This window comes from Phoxinus phoxinus (assembly GCF_949152265.1).
Source record: "Phoxinus phoxinus genome assembly, chromosome: 6".
NCBI classification, from domain to species: domain Eukaryota; kingdom Metazoa; phylum Chordata; class Actinopteri; order Cypriniformes; family Leuciscidae; genus Phoxinus; species Phoxinus phoxinus.
Window position 1 is genome coordinate 36,738,804 of NC_136881.1, and position 19,805 is coordinate 36,758,608.

Consider the following 19,805-nt stretch of genomic DNA (forward strand, 5'->3'; position numbering starts at 1 on the left):
ACAGATATTTTTATATAGCATGTTAAAGTTGTCACTTATTGAGGGGTTGCAAAAACGCACCGTTTTGTGTCTGTCCCTTTAAATGCAAATGAGCTACTGCAGAGGGCGGAGCTTCAAGAGCTCGCGTGTGTTAGCAGCTGCGATTATTACCTCACACAGACACACTCAAATGAGAGAAACTGTTCTGCCTTTAATGTTAAAACGGAGTCAGACAATGATGGAGAAACTCAAGAAGAAGTGACAACATGTAGAAGCAACAGGACGTCTCTGAATGGTTAGTTGATGAATTTATGTTGCTGATGTGGAGTTAACTATATTCAATTAGCATATTATTCTGTGATGATAATCTATAAATCGCTCGTATAGGAACTGTTGTGAGATGCACACAGAGTGACTTTCTATCGAATGTGAAAAGACGGATGCTAAAGTTTGAGCTGACTCACAAAAGTACTCTTATACAACAACTCTTCCTCTTCTCAACATGGACTGCTGTTCCCGGGGGCGGGGCTTATGAAGTAAATATGTTCGGTCAAATATTGATCAATAATGCACAATAAGGCCTATCTGGTTCCATTTAAAATATAAAGCAATTAAAAATACTATTTGGCCAGTGGAAAAAAAATTTGAAAAACTTTCTCTGAAATGTATTTTATACTATTTTATGTATTTATTCAAAAACAAGGCAAGGATAGGATACTAAATTACTTTTAGCAATGCAATGTGACGGCACATTCATATTTCATATTTTCCTAATGTCTTGTAGTCTACCGTTAAACATGGTATCACGTGGATAAAATGTGCATGCAAATGATATGCAGATGAGGATATCCATAGTAAAACTAGGCGTTGTAAGCTCCATATATGGTTATTTCGGGGAGCAGACGCATACGTGTGCGCACAATCTTCCGCTGACTGGGATTTATAAAGGGAATTTTGCGCAGGTTCTGGTGTACACGGTTTTATAAGTCGGAATATTTTTTGGCGTACGCCATTTTTGGCTCCAGCCCCCATCTGGTATGCGTGGGATCCACATGTACCGGATGTGGGCCGAATTACCATTAAAATCAAGTGCATAAAACAACTAGACAAAACTAGAACTCTTGTATTATAATCAATAAAGTTGTTGGTAAATGAAATGAGAAAATTAAACAAAAGTAGAGTGTTATCATCAATGGAAGCTGTCAAAAAATGTAAATGCTTGAGTTTTCATTAATGAAAACAAAAATGGATACATTAGAGCGTCCACAGACAGCAACATAGTGTCGGCCCAGATCCGGCCCACGTCTGGGCCGTGTGGAATCCACATGGGCCGGATCTGGGCCGACACTATGTTGCTATGTCCGGGGACCCATCCACGTAGATGGCAGCAGATGAAAAAACAAACCTAAAATGGTCATTACAAAAACAAAACAAAATAGGACAACAAAACTAGTACTAGTGTTATCCAAAATGATCAACAGAGCTGGCAGAATGACGAGAGTGAGACAAAAGTTAAAGGGGTCATGAACTGGCTTTTTAAATTGTTTTATATTGTTGTCTGAGGTCAACCTATGACGTTCGCTTGGTTTTTACATTCAAAAACATCAAAATGAATAAGTAATAGGCTCTTTTCTACCCTGGTTTTGAGCCTAGCTCCTGAAACGCTCGGTTTTTATGGGCGTGCCGCATTGAAGACTTGGAAGTAAACGCCCACTGCTGTGATTGGATAACAGTTTTGCATATTATAATGAGTTGTATGTAATGCGCGAATCGGTGGGCGGGGCTAAACAGGCAGTGTTGAAGTGGGCGTCGGTCTTCTTCTGAGGAGGCGGGGTTTGATACACTTTGACGTCATAGATCTCCACTTTGAAAAACCTGTCGTTCGCTGAGCCTGGTGTCAATAAAAGCTTTTATTGGACTAACAAGGACGTTTTCAGTTCTGAAACTTACAGGATATTCGTATAGTATGATGACCTCTTATATGTCAAAAGCTCAAGGAAAGTTTTATTTATCAGGTCACCTCTTTCAATGGTAAAACGAGCATTCTCCCATTATAATCAACATCTCTCTGTAGACGAACGGGCAAAACCAGAAGCGGGCCTGTTGATCACATCAGGATGGTTCTGATTTGGTCATGTTGTAAGGGGTTTTGGTCATCCCTACCGTGGTATATGCATTACAGTGTGCAGTTACCGGATTCCTCCGCTTTAACAGTGGGAAGAGGACAGAGAAGAACTCCTGTTGAGTCCAGCGTGGTCTAAATGTCTGCACATGCTGGAATTTGATGCTATTTGTAGTTACAGCTCAAAGCTGGACAAGGCCTTTGGGACAGCCTCGCTCTCCCCATCTGTCTCACTCAAGCTGTTATTCACTCATTCGGGAGCTCAGAATTAAGATGTTTTTTGACTTTGCATTACAATGGCTGCACGTTCATGAGATCTGTGAGATAATGCACGGGAAGAAACAAACTGAAGTGTTGGAGTGGGTCACTGGGGGTGTAATATGGGACGTGTTGTTATGCAAGCACGTGCCAGGCTTTCTGCACACACACACACACACACACACGTAATTCATGCACATTCACACACACTTTTCCATAATAACGAATGGTCAAAAGTCTGTAATTTGTCTATTATTGACTATGTTTGCATGCATAATGCAATTATGATGAGATTTAGGCAATATTACAGTAATACTTTGACCAAATTGATGAGATTAAGCTCATAATAGTATTAATCATAATTACCGCAGTAATATATGTGGCATATGTCGCAATAAATAAATAAAGAGTAATCACATTATTGGTGCACATGCAAACGTAGTCAATGTTTTCACATTAATATTCATAAATGTTCAGACTGTGATGACGCATTAGTTATCATCATAGCAAATTTAGTAAAGGTTTTCGTTTTTTAACCATTTAAAGTCCCCCTGTGGTTAAAATCCAGCGTTTAATGTTGTTTATGTCTATATGGTGTTTTTAATAGCCTATGTTTTAAGACAAACCATGTGCAAATTCATAAGTTGACAGCATTGCTGAGTATTTTCTGCTTAAAACTGCAGTGAACCAAAGACAGTCTCAAAAACACGGTTTGAAATCGCTGGTGTTTCTGACGTCACAAACTACCTTGTAACCAATCAGGTGAACGTGTGATCGTCAACGACTGGATCTCTGAGCTTCTGTGAGTGAGTGGAGGCGGGGCTCATTTGCATATTCATAGAACCGCGTATACTAAATGAGGAAAGGCTGTCGAGTTAAATTCAAGCTATTTTAAGGCCTGGCAAAAAAAATCCAAGAAAAAAACATTGAAATGTGTCATTTTGGTTATTTTTAAGGGATAAAATGATTGACTACAGGGGGATATAGCATTGATAACGCTATATATTGCTACATTACCTTGTAAAAAAAAAACAAAAAAAATAATCTTCATAATCATAATCTTCTGACCAACATAATCTCTCGATACTTTTTCTCTCTTTTGGAAAGCCGTGGAAACTCTTATTCCTGGGTTTAATACAAGTTTTATTTGCAGTCGTCTCCCGTTCACCGCTAAAGAAGTTTACCCAACTTCTGAGAACCCCGGAAATGTGAAACGGGTCCATACAGAGTTTTAATGTCAGTGCACATACATATAGAGATATAAAAACCATGTCATTTTAATATAAGAACAAATATATTTATATTCAATATATTTTTATTGATATATTTGTTACAAAATATTCAAATATATACAAATATATAAATAGTTTGAGGGTTGGGAACAGTTTTTTTGAAACAGTTGAAATGACACCGACTTGTGACTTTTATTTAGCATACCAACATTAAACAATCTCTGAGCTTGAGAAGCATTTATGTGGATGCTATAAAGTCACACTTTACCTCTGAAACACTACCGTTGTGCTCCAACCGACAAATGATCTTGATGTGCGTAGCATGAAGGACTGGTCGTGACAAAATGTTACCTTTTGTAATTGAAGCAATCAGATGTCAAAAGGAAGCGACGTAACATGAATGATGTGGAGATGGACAGAAGGGGTGAGACGGCACTGGCTGATTCAGGCACTTTCTTTTAATCTCAGTGTTCAGGAGCATCAGACAGACGGAGAACTCGCTCTCCTGGACACCAATACAAAAATAAAACCGCTCCTCTTTTGTCACGCGTCAGATAGTACTACTGCAAAAGCTTTTTCACAGGAAGAGGGGGGGATAGATGACAGACAGACGAGAGATAGAGCGACAAATAGGACATTAAACATCAGGATCACGGTCGTCATGACGACGCTGTCACAGTCCACTGATTGGCTGGATGTTGTGTTTGAAGGATTCTGCTGATAGGCCAGCGACTGGAGCTATATTTTTCCGAGAACTTCACAACAACTTTGCACAGTGTTCAGATGGTTGTTTTTCCTTGTTTGTTAGTTGAACTAGTTTGTGTTGTGCTTAAGACAAAGGCAGAGAAAAAAAAAAGACATCTTGTTTTTTCGTCCTATAGGAGGGCGTACGTCGATTTTGAGGCTGGTTTTCAAAACATCGGTAACAGGCACGTACACCTCACGAAACCTTATGAGAACACGGGACGTCCCAACTCACATCTCACCCCAAAAGCAAGCAGAAAAAATCACTTTCTTTTGGTATTTAAATTGTGACATTATTTTCATGATAATCGAGCACGCTATTTCATTACATAAGTGCAACAACAAGCTTACTCTCATTACTGGAATATGAAAAAATGTGAAGTATTTATAAGTAATAGTAGTATTTGGTGCACTCTTCCCTCTTTGTCTAGTCATAAAAAAACTAAATTATAAAAAAAAATACAAAAATATTACCGTAATGAGAATGATTTTTTTGGTGAGCATTACGGTAATGACACTTGTTGGCAAACATGCTTAATTGTCATGAAAGTAATGCTAAAAGGTCCAAATAAAGCACGTTTTCTTTCGATTTTGGGGTAAAATATGACCTGCACATGTTTCCTTGAGATTCCCCCACACACTTGCTTTACACTCGGGCAGCGATGTGTTTGCCATCAGTTTGCGCACTGCAAATTAATATTGGCAATTTGGCAAAATGTCATTTACCACGTCCATTCTGACCTCACACACACACACACACACACACACACACACACACACACACACACACACACACGAGATCTACCGTCCTACAGGTCAGCTATTTGGGATTCCTCTGGGTTTGTCTTATCTAGACGGAGTGGATCACAGTAGAAGAGAAGCCTCTGACTGAAGACACTATAACGAAAGGCTGACGCGGGAGAGTCAAATCAAATCAAACCAACATGTTAAAACACAGACGAGACGGAAGGCAGATAACTCAAACCTTCGAAGCTGATGAGCATAAAAATATAAAGTACCTGGATTTATATATTTATATCTACATATATTTATATATACTTTTCATATATAAATGAATATTTATCGTGTAGTCTTTTTAAATGGAAGCTGAGGGTTACTCTTTTTAAAAACAAAGAAAAATACAAACCAGGACACAGCTGTCCAGGACAATTAAATCGAGAAAACAAAACATAAAAATGGGAGGGGAAAAACTTAAATGCAGCCACAAGTTCATTCTTCCACTTTTCATTAGCATTTCCCGCTGTAGTTTCCCCCAGCTGCTGGTGTGCTAGCATGTTTCCCGCTCATCCCGCGGCTTTGTGCTTGCCGCCGCAGCAGTGGCACGCGACGCCACAGTGGTAGCACGCTCGCAACGGCGCGTAACAGCACATGCAGGGCGCTAGCAGCGACAGTCCCAGGAGTGCTAGCCAGCGCAGGCAGAAGCGCTCTTCGCTGGCGTCGCAGGAACAGGGGTCCGAATAGTCGCCCTCGGGGTCCGACATGCAGTGGTAGAGCAGGCTGTCCGCGCACCACATGAAGCTAACCCGCCGAATGCACGTCTGCACGGGGTCCGGGGCCTCCTGACAGCGCCCGCGCCTGTTTTCGGCCGGACTGAACATGTTTTGACAGTACACGCACCGTAAGCGCTCTCTGCTGTCCTCCACGCGCCGCGGCAGCCATTTAGCAGTTAGCGGTCGCGGCTGACCAGTGACCACGCCTCCGCCGATGCCCGTTTTGCTGTCGCGGGTAGTGTGTCCGTCCCCACTGAGTGGGTAAGAGTAAGTGTAGTCGTGTTTGGGAGGTTCGATCTTGGCGAGGTGAACGTAAGCGTCCGTGACGTCCGGCCTCAGGGGTTTGCCCCGCGTGGCTGTGGTGGCGTGCCGATAGTCCTCGTAGCCCGTTAGCCAAGAGCGCTCGCGTGGGTTAATCCGGACGATTTCCTCGTCCTCCTCGTGAAACCGTACGTGACGGGAACATGGGAACATGGGCACCGTCTGAATGGCACAAACACAGAGAATGTTTCGAGAGTTTAACACAAGCTGGATTTAGACATAAGAAGAATGACATGGAACCGGAATGGTTGATCTTGAACACATTAAACACATAACATATTTACACCACTTATCTTTAAAGCTTAAAGAGGCATTAAAAAGAATGAAACCACACTAAAACAAAAGATGCCATCATTTTTAACTTTTTAACTCTTTCCCCGTCCATTTTATCCGTCTTTCCGTGTTTTCACTGTTATACGGTAGGGGGCGCTATTACGCATCTTCTGAATGAGTACTGAATTTCCAGATCAAAACACATGTGAAGAAGAAGCAGAGCAAGCGATAGCATATGTAAGCAGATGCATATGTAAAATAACGCGATTATGAACATTAATCAGCATATAAATCAAAACTGCCTGATGTTAGACTGAAATATCGACCCAGGACGAGCCACAGGACTGTTATTAGACTCGATCTTCTCAATCTGTGTTTTGATCATCGTTCTGAATCTGATCCAGACAAAGTCTTTGACAAAAACTTTTGCTCAAAATGTTGCTTTTTTATGAAACCCACATTCAAGTGTTCATAAAAAAAAAGAATACATGAAGCTAGAATAAAAAGTTATTTCTGTGTTGTTTAAAAGCAAAGGCTCTGTTTTTTCTTTTGATATATTGCATGTTCAGGTATTCATACAACAAAATATTCTAGGGGCCATGAACTTTTTGTGAAAATCAAAAGTTTGCAAGAACAAAGTTTTACTCATACTTAATTATTATTAACAACTATTATTATTGTTTTAATACAACACTGCATAATAATACATTTTTCATATATTATTTTAAAATAAGTAAAATATTTTTAATACATAATAAAATTATGAAAAATTATTTTAAAAAATAGTAAAAGTCTGCCTGACTGAACAGTATACTGCCCCTAGTGTTTATGAATATTCTGCAAGTGCAGTAAAACAGTACATCGTGATGACATAACTTGAGTAAACAGATTATTCATACAAGCTCACCTGTTCCAGGTAGAAACGGTCAGAGTGCCTGTGCTGGTCATAGAGATGTCCCAGAATGCAGTGGTGTGGCTCGGAGAAGCTGATGGGTGCGAGCGTCTGCATGGACGTCTCTCTCTTCTGAGAAGAGTTCGACGAGCTGTCTGTGGCATTCTGACGGACACACAGAGAGAGCACAATAGAAATCGTTTCCCAGTTTGAGCATGTTGGCAGGATCATGGTGACTAGACACAAACCGAAAGACCCCCCCCCCTCCACACACACACACACACACACACACGCAGAGGTGTAAATAAAACATTTAAAAGCATCAAATCATCAAGAACTTTAAATGCAACTTTCACCGTGCAGAAAGTGTCTGTGTATAAAAGCATTTAAAACGCTCCACAGCAACACTGCACAGGTCATTCTGCTTGCCCTTTGACCCCGTGTCTGGGTGTGTGAGGTTTGTGTAAATGAAGTGCTTGAGAACTATCATCAGCACTATTATCTCTGACCTTCAACCCCTGAAATCCACACTGTCTCCTTCCTGTGGCTCTTCCTGAAGCCTGGAGTCTGAGTTTAGAGCCAGCAGAGTGCGTGTGTGTGTGTGTGTGTGTGTGTGTGTGTGTGTGTGTGTGTGTGTGTGTGTGTGCGCGAGCATCTGCTTTAAGAGTTGACAGAGAGCCACAGGGCCATCAATAACTCAAGAGTGTGTGTGTGTGTGTGTGTGTGTGTGTGTGTGTGTGTGTGTGTGTGTGTGTGTGTGTGTGTGTGTGTGTGTGTGTGTGTGTGAGCTCGAGATGATTACAAACACAGCTCGCCTCTCTTAAGTCATCTGGCTCCTTTCTACTGCAAAGACTGAAATCTACACTAAACTGTAAAAGACTTTTGTTAAATTTACAGCAAAAATCTGGCAGCTGCAGCATCAGGGTAACACGTGACACTAAAATAATGCAATAAACATTAACTACACAACATAATGCTACATAAACTCCCCAGTATACATAACCGACAACATAAGCAAATGTGATGCGTCTTTTTGGACTTCTGGGAAAATTCTTTAACGTTTTAACCAGAAATGATGTGGTCTTAAAAGCAAGTTTTGTTTTTTTTTTACAATGTGTTAACATAAAAGTACATCTATTGTCTTATAAAAAAAATTGTTTAATGTAAATGTTTTACTTCCACATTTTTAAACATAATTTTACTGTAAAAATGGGTAATTTTGTTAAATCTAAATGTAAAGGTGATGCATTATAGACATTATATTTACAAAAACAAAAGCATATGTGATTTTGTTCAATTTATAAGATAATTTACACTATTCACATATAAATATGTTATAATTTATTTCTAATTTTTACAATATTTTTTTTACAGTAAAAGTGCATGTATTGCCTTGTTCAATTATAATACACAATAATGTAATTATTTTTATTTATATTATATTATAGATAGATAGATAGATAGATAGATAGATAGATAGATAGATAGATAGATAGATAGATAGATAGATAGATAGATAGATAGATAGATAGATAGATAGATAGATCTATGCAAATGTCGTGAGTGTATATGAGAGTGTGAATCTACAAACATACTAAGTACATACAGAGTTGTGTGTATAATGTCTGGATGGAAATGTATTTGTGGCTGTGCTAATTATCACTTTAGACTTTACCTCAGAGGGAATTAGACATCCAACAGCTGCTGCCCGTTCAAAACCTACAGCACACATCCCGTCTCTCTCTCTCTCTCTAAACTTAGGAGCGACTGACTACTCTGATTAGTAATAATCAGTGTCTGGCTGGGCTTGTATGAATAGCAGTGAGTCATAAACTTCTAAAGTTAGCGATTAGAGGAACACCACTGCCGAGCGACCGTGGCAAACGCACCTAAAGCCTGAAGTCAGACCTAAAGAAACACATTTATGTTTCTTCACTCTGTATAACCTTGGGCTCTTGAATGCGTGCGTGCGTGCGTGTTAAATGGACTCTTGTATCCGAAGGCTTTGTTGTGGCATTGTTGTGTTGAATTAAGAGCAATAGGAGGACAAAGGGAGCAAAGGTCACTTCCTGAGCACACACACACACACACACACACACACACAAAACCATTCATCAGAAAAATTATGGCAAGTGACCCATTAATAGCATCTATTCTCAGAGGTTAGGTAGATAAATGAATAGAAAAAAAGAAGATAATACCCTGTTGATATGTTGAACATTCATGATTAGTCACAATGCTTTTGCTGGAGAAAGTTAAGCAATGCCAAGATATGTTTCACAAGCCTTTGATGAGGCTGATAAGACTGATTCATTTCTATGAATCACTTCCAAAACTTGAATCACTTTCATCACTCGGAAACGTGCACAGAAGCACGACATTTGTCATGTTAAAACAACAGGTGCCATTTATTACTATGGATCACCGAAGTGGAGTGTAAAAATTAAAATGATCCTCTCATTAAAAAAATTAATAATTAACCCTTCTGTGCCGTTTGGGGGCAAATGCGAGACTCTAGTCGGACTCACCGTGAAAACGTCATCATCCCCCAGTTCGGCTTCGTTCTGCAGGGTGGAGGAAGAAGTAGTGGAGCCTGGAGAAAAAGCAGGACTCGTGTTATAATCTCAGAGAGAACGGGACACGGTGTCTCGGGGATTTCTCATCTCGCTCACCCTCCGTCAGGTCCTCGATGGCCTTCCTCACGCCGCGGTCGAACGCTCGCGCGTCAGCGGGGCTCTGGAACGACAGGCCGCACTTTCTGTTGTCCACTCGCCAGTGATGGAAAGTGGGCGTGGCTTTAGTGTAGACCAGATCTTTCTTCAGAAAGCACTGCAAGATCACCTGCTCAACACACACACACACACACAGAGAGAAAGCCAAAGATATTAGGCTCGAGGAATCTGATTTTTGAACCGTATTATGCGGTCAGCTCTCTAACCTGCTTGTCTTTGAGTCTCTCGCCGAAGATGAGAAAGCCGTTGCGTCCCAGGATCTCCAGGTCAGCTGGGACAACCTTACAGACGCCCACTCGACTGAGACCTCCGCCCTCCTGAGCCAGCCAACCCCCGCTAGACTCGTCCCTCGTCATTACCACAGCTTTCACTCGCACTATGTAACTGTCACTGCAGGGAGAGACGGAAAGATGGGGTTCATTTATTTCATTTTCAATAAAAATGTCAAGTGGTGTAACTATCAAGCGAGAAATAAAAACATGTCCCTTACACCTTCAAATCATTATACATGCATTTTAACTATTGCAACATTTAAAGAAAAAATATTTTTACTGTCATTTTGAATCATAAATTTTTTTTCCTTGGGGTTATTTGGATTTGAAACCTTTTGACTTGTCATATCATGAAAAGGTAAAATTATCAGAAATATTTTAAGATACTACATATAATTATATATTTAATATAATAATTAGGGCTGTTCAACGATTAATTCCATCCAAAGTAAAAGTTTGTGTTAACATAATATATGTGTGTGTGTACTGTGTATAATAATTTTGTATATATAAATACATACATATTTATGTATATATTTGAGAAATATTTGCATGTATACTGTATATATATATATATATATAAATATAAATATTTTATATATAAATATTTAAAAAAAATCTTAAATATACACAAAATAATTATACACAGTACACACACATCAATTATGTAAACAAAAACTTTTATTTTGGATGTGATTAATCATTATTAATCGATGCACAGCCCTAATAATAATATATCAAAATATATCATAAATATATAAACAGCCACAAATATATAAAATATATTTATAAATCTACATAAAAATATTTATAAATATCCTTACTTTTGGTTCAATTATGTAAAAACTTATGCTAATATATCAGCATCTAACCTAAGCAGCGTGATTGGGCCCAGACGTGACTCATAATGATGACATCATAATCCGTTCGGAAAGATGCCTGAGCTTACAAATGACAGCTCTGCATTGCAAATAAGGTGTGCAGAAATCTTGAAGAGGATGATGTTCGTTATGCTAATGAGATTTTCGGTGGTTGTTTAAAGACAGTGATACGCCTAGTGCAGAGATATGATAATGCCATCCGGAATTCTGAACCACAAATATGACAGACGGTTTAACAAATGCAAAACTTGGGATCAGGATTTCTCAGAATGTAATTTACATACTGACTGCGGTAGGGCCTGGGAACTGCGATTACAGCCTCATCTTTATCTCGAATGAACCCGCCAGTCAACATCTGATATATGCTACCTCAACTTTCATTCACAGCTCATGTCTAAAAATTAATTTTAACGTGTAGCATCAATGTCTAAATACAAATACACGTCATGCTTTTATTTCTTGGGCTGCCCCTGACTACAGATTCTCATAGTCGACTAGTAGCCGCTCATTTAAGCCATTCGATGTCTAGTCGGACTTTTATGCTATTATTTTGATTTGATATTACTTATATTTTCAGTTTCAGGGCTGAGAAAGAAGGCACCGATATGAACATTTTGGCCGATTTTGCTGATAACCGATAATTCTTTACATTTGAAAGCCGATAACCGATAAATTGGCAGATAAATCTAAATCCACGTTTTATTTTATTTTTGAGAGCCTGATTACAATAACAAAACTCTCACAGTTAAAAGCCATGACCCAATCACACAATTATAACGTTCTCATAATTATGATATCATTTTATGTCATATATGACAGACTTGCGCTGCACATGTTGCACTTTACTGTGTTTTTCTTTTTTGAAGTGATTCCAATCATATTTCAAGCAATACAAATCCATCATGATTCATGAATCTGAGGTGATGAACAATAAAAACGTAGACAGCCAATATAAGCTATAGCTATATAAGTAGCTAAAGGAAATATGTAAAAGAATGGAAACGACAACAAAACTTCAAAACATTTCACAGCAATTTGACAGCAATACAAAAACTCAAAGAAATGGAGCCTCATTTGTAGGGCTGTGAACGATTAATCGCGATTAATCGAATCCAAAATAAAAGTTTGTGTTTTGTATATATAAATACACACACATGCATGTATATATTTAAGAAAAATTGGTTATTTATATATAAAATAGTTCTATTTATATATAATATAATAAATCATATAAAAAAATATATGCAGTATATAAATGCAAATATTTCTCATGTGTGTGTATTTATATATACAAAATAATTATACACAATACACACACACATATTATGTAAACAAACTTTTATTTTAGATTCGATTAATCGCGATTAATCGTTTACAGCCCTACTCATTTGTAATTTTGTCAATTGCAACATGGCAATTTGGGATAGGATTGGTTAAAGGAATTTTCTCCAGCGCTGTACACAGTCAGGAAGGAGCAGTAATCATGGTGTGGAGAACATTTAAAGGCCGTTTACAGGAACTTGCGTTAAAAACAGGACATCGCCATGGAACATTTGTTGAGAAATCAATGTAAACGGCAAGAACATGAGTTCATTTCCTCCTTATCAGAGCCGGAGGTTTTTCTGGAGTCTGCGAAATGACTTTCAGACTTATCATGCATTTGTTATTAACAATCTGATCTTTAGGGTTCGTGTCCACATGAACAGATAAAAAGGATTTAATTCTTACAATATTGCAATATATATCACGTTTCTTACTGTATCGCGAATATATGGTATTGTAACCCCTGTATCGTCTCTGTCTTCACACAGCCCTGGTATACAACAATACAATGACACATGCAGCTGCCAAAGCAACCATTGTCTCCCACACACTGAACAACATACAAAGGAAAAATTTTCATTCCAATCTTTAAAACTCAATTCCCATCACAGCGCTGCAGTCTCTCTTCATTCTGTATTTCACTACCCTAACACTTCCTGGCTCGCAAATCAATCCTTATCCTTACCGTAAATCCATCAGAACAGTTCATCTGGACTGACTTTACCTCAAAGTCACTCTCTCTTCCCCTCTCAGATATTATTGACCCATAATGGTGCTGCATATAGGTCATGCTGGGTTGATCAATATAGATTGCATTCCTCCCCTCCCAAACGGCCCAGAGGCTGGAGAGGGCATCCGGGTCTGAGGTCTGGGCGCCAGCCAGTTCACGTGAGCACGTACACACACCTTCAGGCTACAGTCATTATTACCGATGGGGAGCCACTGGTTTGCTCAGCACGTTTTTTGAGGAACTCGCATTCCACAAACAAACACCAGCATTCCAGAGTTTCCAGAAAACTCTAAAGTGTTTAACATTCTAACGGAATAGTTAGATCGAAACAAAATCTTCTCATCATTTACTCACCCTCATGTCATTCTGAAGTAGGAATAATAGTACAAGGTTGTAATGACATGAGTGAATGATTATACAATTCAAATTGTTTAAGTCCTTTTCAGCTCCCTATGATATTTATACATTTTCAGTCACAATGAACCTGAATTTATCCAGTTAATTTTGAAAAATGGAGCTTGTGTGACAGCGAGAGCAGATATGCATTGTGGTGATACAAGGCCTAATGGCCAAGAGGTCATTTGCAATAACACACAGGAAGTAGCGAGAACAGCGCTACAGTATTAAGGACAGTGACCTATTTAGTCAATATCAGTCAGGCAAACTCAAAATACATAGAGCAAACAAAGGTCACCAATGGTTTCGTGTAAAAATCTAGCACGACGTAGCTTTTTATAGTAAAACTGCTTAAAAGGTGATTTAATCTCCTAAAACAACACTTTAAAAAAATAAAAATGTTAAATAAATTGGCAGACAATTTTCCACCACTCCAGGTCTTGGGACAAATGTTTGGTATGTTGAAACGATTTAAGACCCTTAATGCCTGCTACAATCCTCTAAGATCATTAGATAAACTTGGGTACGACATGTAGACTGTACGATGATGACACCTACTGAATCGTAGGCTATGACGCAAGTAAGTATAGAAGAATAAAACGACATCAGCATGCGCTTATTGTAAACAAATAGACCAAGATGAATCGCATTTTAGCAATTGTGTTTTTATCTGCACTGAAAAAAGACGAGGAAGCGAAAGAGGAGAATATGGACAGTCATGGCTTGGGGAAAAGAGGCCAACTTTGCAAATGGAGCTTGAGGTAAGTAGTTTTCACTTTTAGTGCCATGTCATGTTGCATGTTTATTGGCTAGTCAGTACATAGGTCGTAGCAGCAAACCCACTGTGAGATGATTATCATGTTAAAATTTCTGACACTGTCAGAAAATTATCGCACGCTATCTTTGGTTGCAAGACCGCGACAACCGCCGTCTTTGAATCTCTCTCACTGTGCGACGTAGAGCCAACGTTGAGGAACCACAACCACAGAAACCGCCACGATTGGTTATCTTTAGTCTGGGACAGCCCAAAATCATACAATGCGTACCAGGCATAAGTCACAAATAAACAATGCGTGAGATAACAATATATCAAAACAACTGAGAGGAAAAAAAGATACTTTTCAAGCAACAAATTTCACAAACAAAATTTTTGTTTAAAAAAATGTTCAATTAAATAAAAAGCAATGGCCTTCAGACTTTTTTGTTAAAGTGCCCCAGATATATAGCCCATGTTTCAAAAGTTGCAAGACATAAAACTCCCATCTGTGATACCTGGGGCCATAACGGTTTAGACTAGGCTACACTACACAAAAAGAGAGATATGCCTATTAAGTAAAGGAGAAAGATTTCCTTTGCAGTGAAATGAATTGTGCAGAGTAACCCATTCATTATTGGCACGTCATTGAGAAATCAAACAATCGAGGGGCGTGACAGCACAGTTACGCTTCACCGCTTCACCCTCCTCTTTCACTTCCGCCGGATCTCTCTTTAATCCTCTCACCATTGTTTCCCTTCACAATCATTCCGGGAGCGCCTTCTCAGAAACCTCCTCCCATTTTTGGAGAGGCCCGTAGCCCTCCCCTCCGCCGATAAAAGTCAACATTTCACAACCCCGGGCTATTATATGGGCCTTTACATCCCAGTGTGACACACGTATTTACTCAAACGGGTGTGAGTGTGCCATAAATTAAAATAAGAGAAATCCCCCACCAACTTCGGGGTTACGCTCTTGCGATACATGATCTCCAGGAGAGGAAATACAACTTGAGTTCAAGCAATTAAAATGATAAATGTAACTTTTGCACAACCAATTCCTCCTAGGTTTAGGATGGTCGTTGATTATAAATGTAAGTTTTTAACGATGTTGTAGCAGCCAGATTGCGCTAGTTCGCAAACAAAACAAAAAAAATCGCCTTGGGTAACTATAAGATAGCCTAAGTAGGCCTACTAGGCAACAAAAAAAAAAATCCTTGGTGTTACGTTAAATGTTTTTAAGATATTTGACGGTTAGCTAACTGTGTGACCTGAGGGCAAACAAAAAGTCAATGTTTTTAACAGGCACACACAGCTTACGTTAGTTAGCTACGTCAATTTGATTATCATAATTAATTCAAGAACAAAATGTTACATGATTTCAATTGGCATTACAACACCAGAGTAGGAAAATTATTACAAAAGCACTCTTTGTAGGCTAGGCTACTTGACATTAATATTCACCAGTTAATGAAAAGTAGCCTAATAGATATAGGCTAGCCTACTTTAAACTCAAGTAGACAAATAGGCCCATGGCAATATTCAATTCTGAGTCATGCAAAAAAGAGTTACAGACGTTGAAACAATGTTACACCCCAGTCTCCTCTAAATAATATTCCTTAGGCCGGGATATTAAGAGTACGACTCTCACTACACTAGACTTAACGATAAACGTTCACATAATCGTTTGATCAAAACAGATGGCGGGACAAAAGACAGTCCAAATAAACATCGCCTTGTTAATACAGATTGAGTGTACGTTACAGAAGTTTTTAAGCCCCTAAAGAGCTCACGGAGTTAACGAGCCATTTAACACGGCCCTAATGCTATTAACGAGACTTTGATCGTCTGAGTCAAACTACCGTGAAAAAAGATACGAGTGTTTATGTTGTGCAGAAGAATGTGGCAAAAGAAATCCCAAACTAACTAAAATATAGCCTACTCGCTAAACAGTCCACTGTTATGACAACCGATTTGCGCTACATTTATAACGTGTTTATTCGCGTTCGCTTGTTTCTTGCAAATGGAAGAAACGGCCTGGTTAAATTCAACATTTAAAAAGCACATATAGGCCTATATATGCCATATAGGGCCTGTTTTAACATCAGGGCAGCTCTGAGACGCTCTCTCTCTGCTGCGCGCGCCCCCGCCTGTATTTTTATGAATGAAGGACAGTATGCAAATGAGAGCGATTCACGAAAAAGAAATGGCGGATATAGCATGTCAGACCACCACAAAGAAAGACACCAAGAACGGCCGCTGTGAGAGCTTATACGCGCTCATTGCACCAACATTGTGTGTTTATAAACTTCTCAGTCGTCAGTTTGCTTCCTCGGAGCGGAAATTCGTCTTTAGGGTCGAGGTGATATAAGGAATTCAGTAAAGGATCCCTCCACAAAATGTTTCCGCTCGAGCCCCTCCTCCTCCTCCTCCTCCCCCCCCCCCCGTTCTCGGTTTGAGACCAGAGCCCTGCAGCAGGGGCCCAGCACTCAAAATGTCTTTGACACTGCATTGTTTCTTAGTAATAACATCTCCAACGTCCCTCTCAGAAGCGCATGCACGAGTTCCCTGCATTTGACTGACCCCTCGTTCAGCTCGGGAACACATTCTTGGACACATGATAAGATTTCCATTCGTGTCCACATGCGTCGTTTTCTTAAAAAGTGAATACTCACTCGTCTGGGTGCGATTCCTCAGTCATTTTCCCCCTCGTTTCACCTACAATAAAAATAATATCCCACCGCGGGCGCGCAGCGTTCGGGCTTCATGTTGTCTCGATTTTCCACCTCGCCTTTTTTTTTTTAAAGTCCAGTGCATCAACGAGTTTCCCCCAAATCCGTTTCAGCGTTCCTTATTTTCGCTTTTCCTCCGCGCACTGCACTCTCTATCCGTCAAGGTTTGCAATGCATCTGCTTAAAGATCCAGGAATCCTCGCGTTATGCAACATCCCGATGGCTATATCGATGATTGTTCGCCTCGCGTCGCGTTCTGCCGTGGCTGAAGCCTGCGCGCTGGTCTCGAAGAGGAGCCCCCATCTCTCACTACTCCATGTTGGATTGTGTAGTCAGCAGCAGCAGGCGAGCGCCGCCGACACTGGAGGAAGGGGGGGGGGGGGGGACTTGCGGAAGCAATGACGTCACACAGGAACGACTGCAGCCCGTTTTGGACTGAGGGATCTCCAGTGTGACGGGCTGTGCCAACGTCCCGCCACCTAGTGCCTCCTCTCACCGTAATCTGTAGGTTGCTCGGGGTTATTAATTCCCCTGTAGTAATAAAGTTCACGCGAACACACATTTCTGTGTTCTGAAGTCCAGTTTAAGCACGGCAGCTGGTTTCTAACTGGTCAAATAAAGGTTAGAAAAGGCAGTGAAGCGATAGAAGTGACATTTTTGGTTCCCCAAAACTCCCGGAAACTTTCGGTAACACTTTATTTGACCGTGTCCTTGTTACACATGTTACGTGTAGTTACTAACTAGGCTATAAGTTATGCATAATTACATGCAACCAACCCCCTTTCCTAACCCTAACCCTGTGGTTAGTTATTATTACTCAGTACCTAAATGTATAATTACACTGTGACACATAAAATAAAGGGTTACACTTTATTTTAAGGTGTCTTTGTTACATTGTAATTATTAAGTACTGAGTAATATTAAGTGACTACATAGGGGTTGGGGTTGGTTGCATGTAATTATAAATAATTTATAGTTTTTATTAGTAACTGCATGTAACATATGTAACAATGACACTGTAAAATAAAGTGTTGCCAAATTAAGTGTAACCAAACAAAAAATTGTTCTTAAAAAAATCGTGTTTTCTACTGTGAAGAACATTTTATAATATAAAGAAACCTTTTCTAGAGTAAAGGAAACCATGCCAATAATATTTATTACATGACATAAATTGTTTAGGCATTTCTTGAAAAAAAAATATTGGCTATATATAATATATAAATTGGACCTATAGTACAGCTAGTCTCAATAACAAACAGTTTTGGTAAAATGTGGTGGTTGTTGAACTTGAATCCAGTTTTTCAGATAGCCAGAGGCAGTTATTAAAATTTCATCGCGAGTTTATATAGCCTATGCTTTCTGAAACTTTTCCACTACAAGTATGCAACGATACCTTGTGCTTTCTTCAAGTCTTCAAACATCTACTTATGTCTTAGAGTCTTCGATACAAACCCATAGAAATCTCCAGAAATGTAAACGACACGATGGTCGGAATAGTGAGGCTGTTTTAAATTGAACTGTGTGCCAAATTCTGTCCATTCGCCACGCGCTGCGTCGAGTCCGATCATGTGCTGCCACCACGAGGTAAAAAGAGGCGGTGCATTAACAACTTTTTTTTGCTGATGGAACTAAATTCACAGATATGCAAAAAAATAAAAAAGGATGTGCATCAGCATTTTTAGAAACGAGAAAAAAAAACTGTAAAGAAAATTGCAGTCTTACATTTTTGAGTACAATCAACTTGAATGTTTAAGTTCTTTCAACTTATTACGATTACATTAAACTGACTTTAAAACCTTGTATAACTTATAAAAAAGTTAAAAATTGCTTAACTTATTTTGACGAGTTTAAGCAATGTAAAAACATGTCCTATTGATCATATTTTTGTACTGTACTTTTTAGAAACAGTCTTGATAATTTTCTAATTAAATAAAGCTTACACAGAAAAACTGCAGTAATTGTCAGTTAACATTAAAGGTTAAACAACAAAGGGCAATAGTTAAAATTGAAAAAGAAAAGAATTTAGTCTTCAACTTCATGTTAAGAATGCAATCGGGTCTCTGTGACGTGGGAATCCTACATGAATATTACCAGTAGAGGGCGCCAAGAGCACGGTTATAAATACAGTCCATTTCCGTCTTCTCCTTTCCTGACTTGATATGTATTTAGTAAATAAACAGTGTTAAATCCATTTATGCTTGTATTTTTAGGAATTTCCACAGTAAAATGTTACTTTCAAAATTACACGAAATAATAATTTTGTATCTATGTATTGAGTTGTGGCATATTGGCCTGGTTTCACACAGTGCTTGAATTAAAGGGATAGTTCACCCAAAAAATTGTTTTTTCTTTTTTATCATTTACTCACCCTCATGTTGTTAGAAACCTGTATGAATTTCTTTCTTCTGCTGAACACAAAAGACAATGCTTTGAAGAATGTTGGTAACCAAACAGTTCATGGCACTTAAAACATGGTGAGCATCTTGAGAAAACTATTGACATATTTTAAGATGAGTCAGTGCAAGTTGCTTTCAGTTAAAAAACATGCATTTTAGTCTGAGACTAGCTTAAACATTGTCTGTGAAACCGTGGGATTATATTGTACATTTCTTATGATCTTTCTAAATGGGTTAAACTGTCCGTTATGGGTGCCA

General features: G+C 39.0%; 1 protein-coding gene across 2 annotated transcripts in view; it reads right to left on the bottom strand.

The window, feature by feature from the left end:
• Positions 1 to 3,656: 3,656 nt before the first annotated feature.
• Positions 3,657 to 19,805, bottom strand: part of spred2a (sprouty related EVH1 domain containing 2a) — a 57,594-nt gene continuing 41,445 nt past the window's right edge. The window contains exons 1-6 of one of the 2 annotated variants that reach the window (XM_079617414.1): positions 17,095 to 17,505; positions 10,271 to 10,454; positions 10,005 to 10,173; positions 9,861 to 9,925; positions 7,348 to 7,497; positions 3,657 to 6,329 (exon numbers count right to left, since the gene is read on the bottom strand). In XM_079617414.1, the coding sequence (XP_079473540.1) occupies positions 5,640 to 6,329; positions 7,348 to 7,497; positions 9,861 to 9,925; positions 10,005 to 10,173; positions 10,271 to 10,454; positions 17,095 to 17,120 (1,284 nt within the window). In that variant the 5' untranslated portion in view covers positions 17,121 to 17,505 and the 3' untranslated portion in view covers positions 3,657 to 5,639. Of the gene's footprint in view, positions 6,330 to 7,347; positions 7,498 to 9,860; positions 9,926 to 10,004; positions 10,174 to 10,270; positions 10,455 to 17,094; positions 17,506 to 19,805 lie in introns of those variants that run through there. The other variant, XM_079617415.1, reaches the window with a different exon arrangement.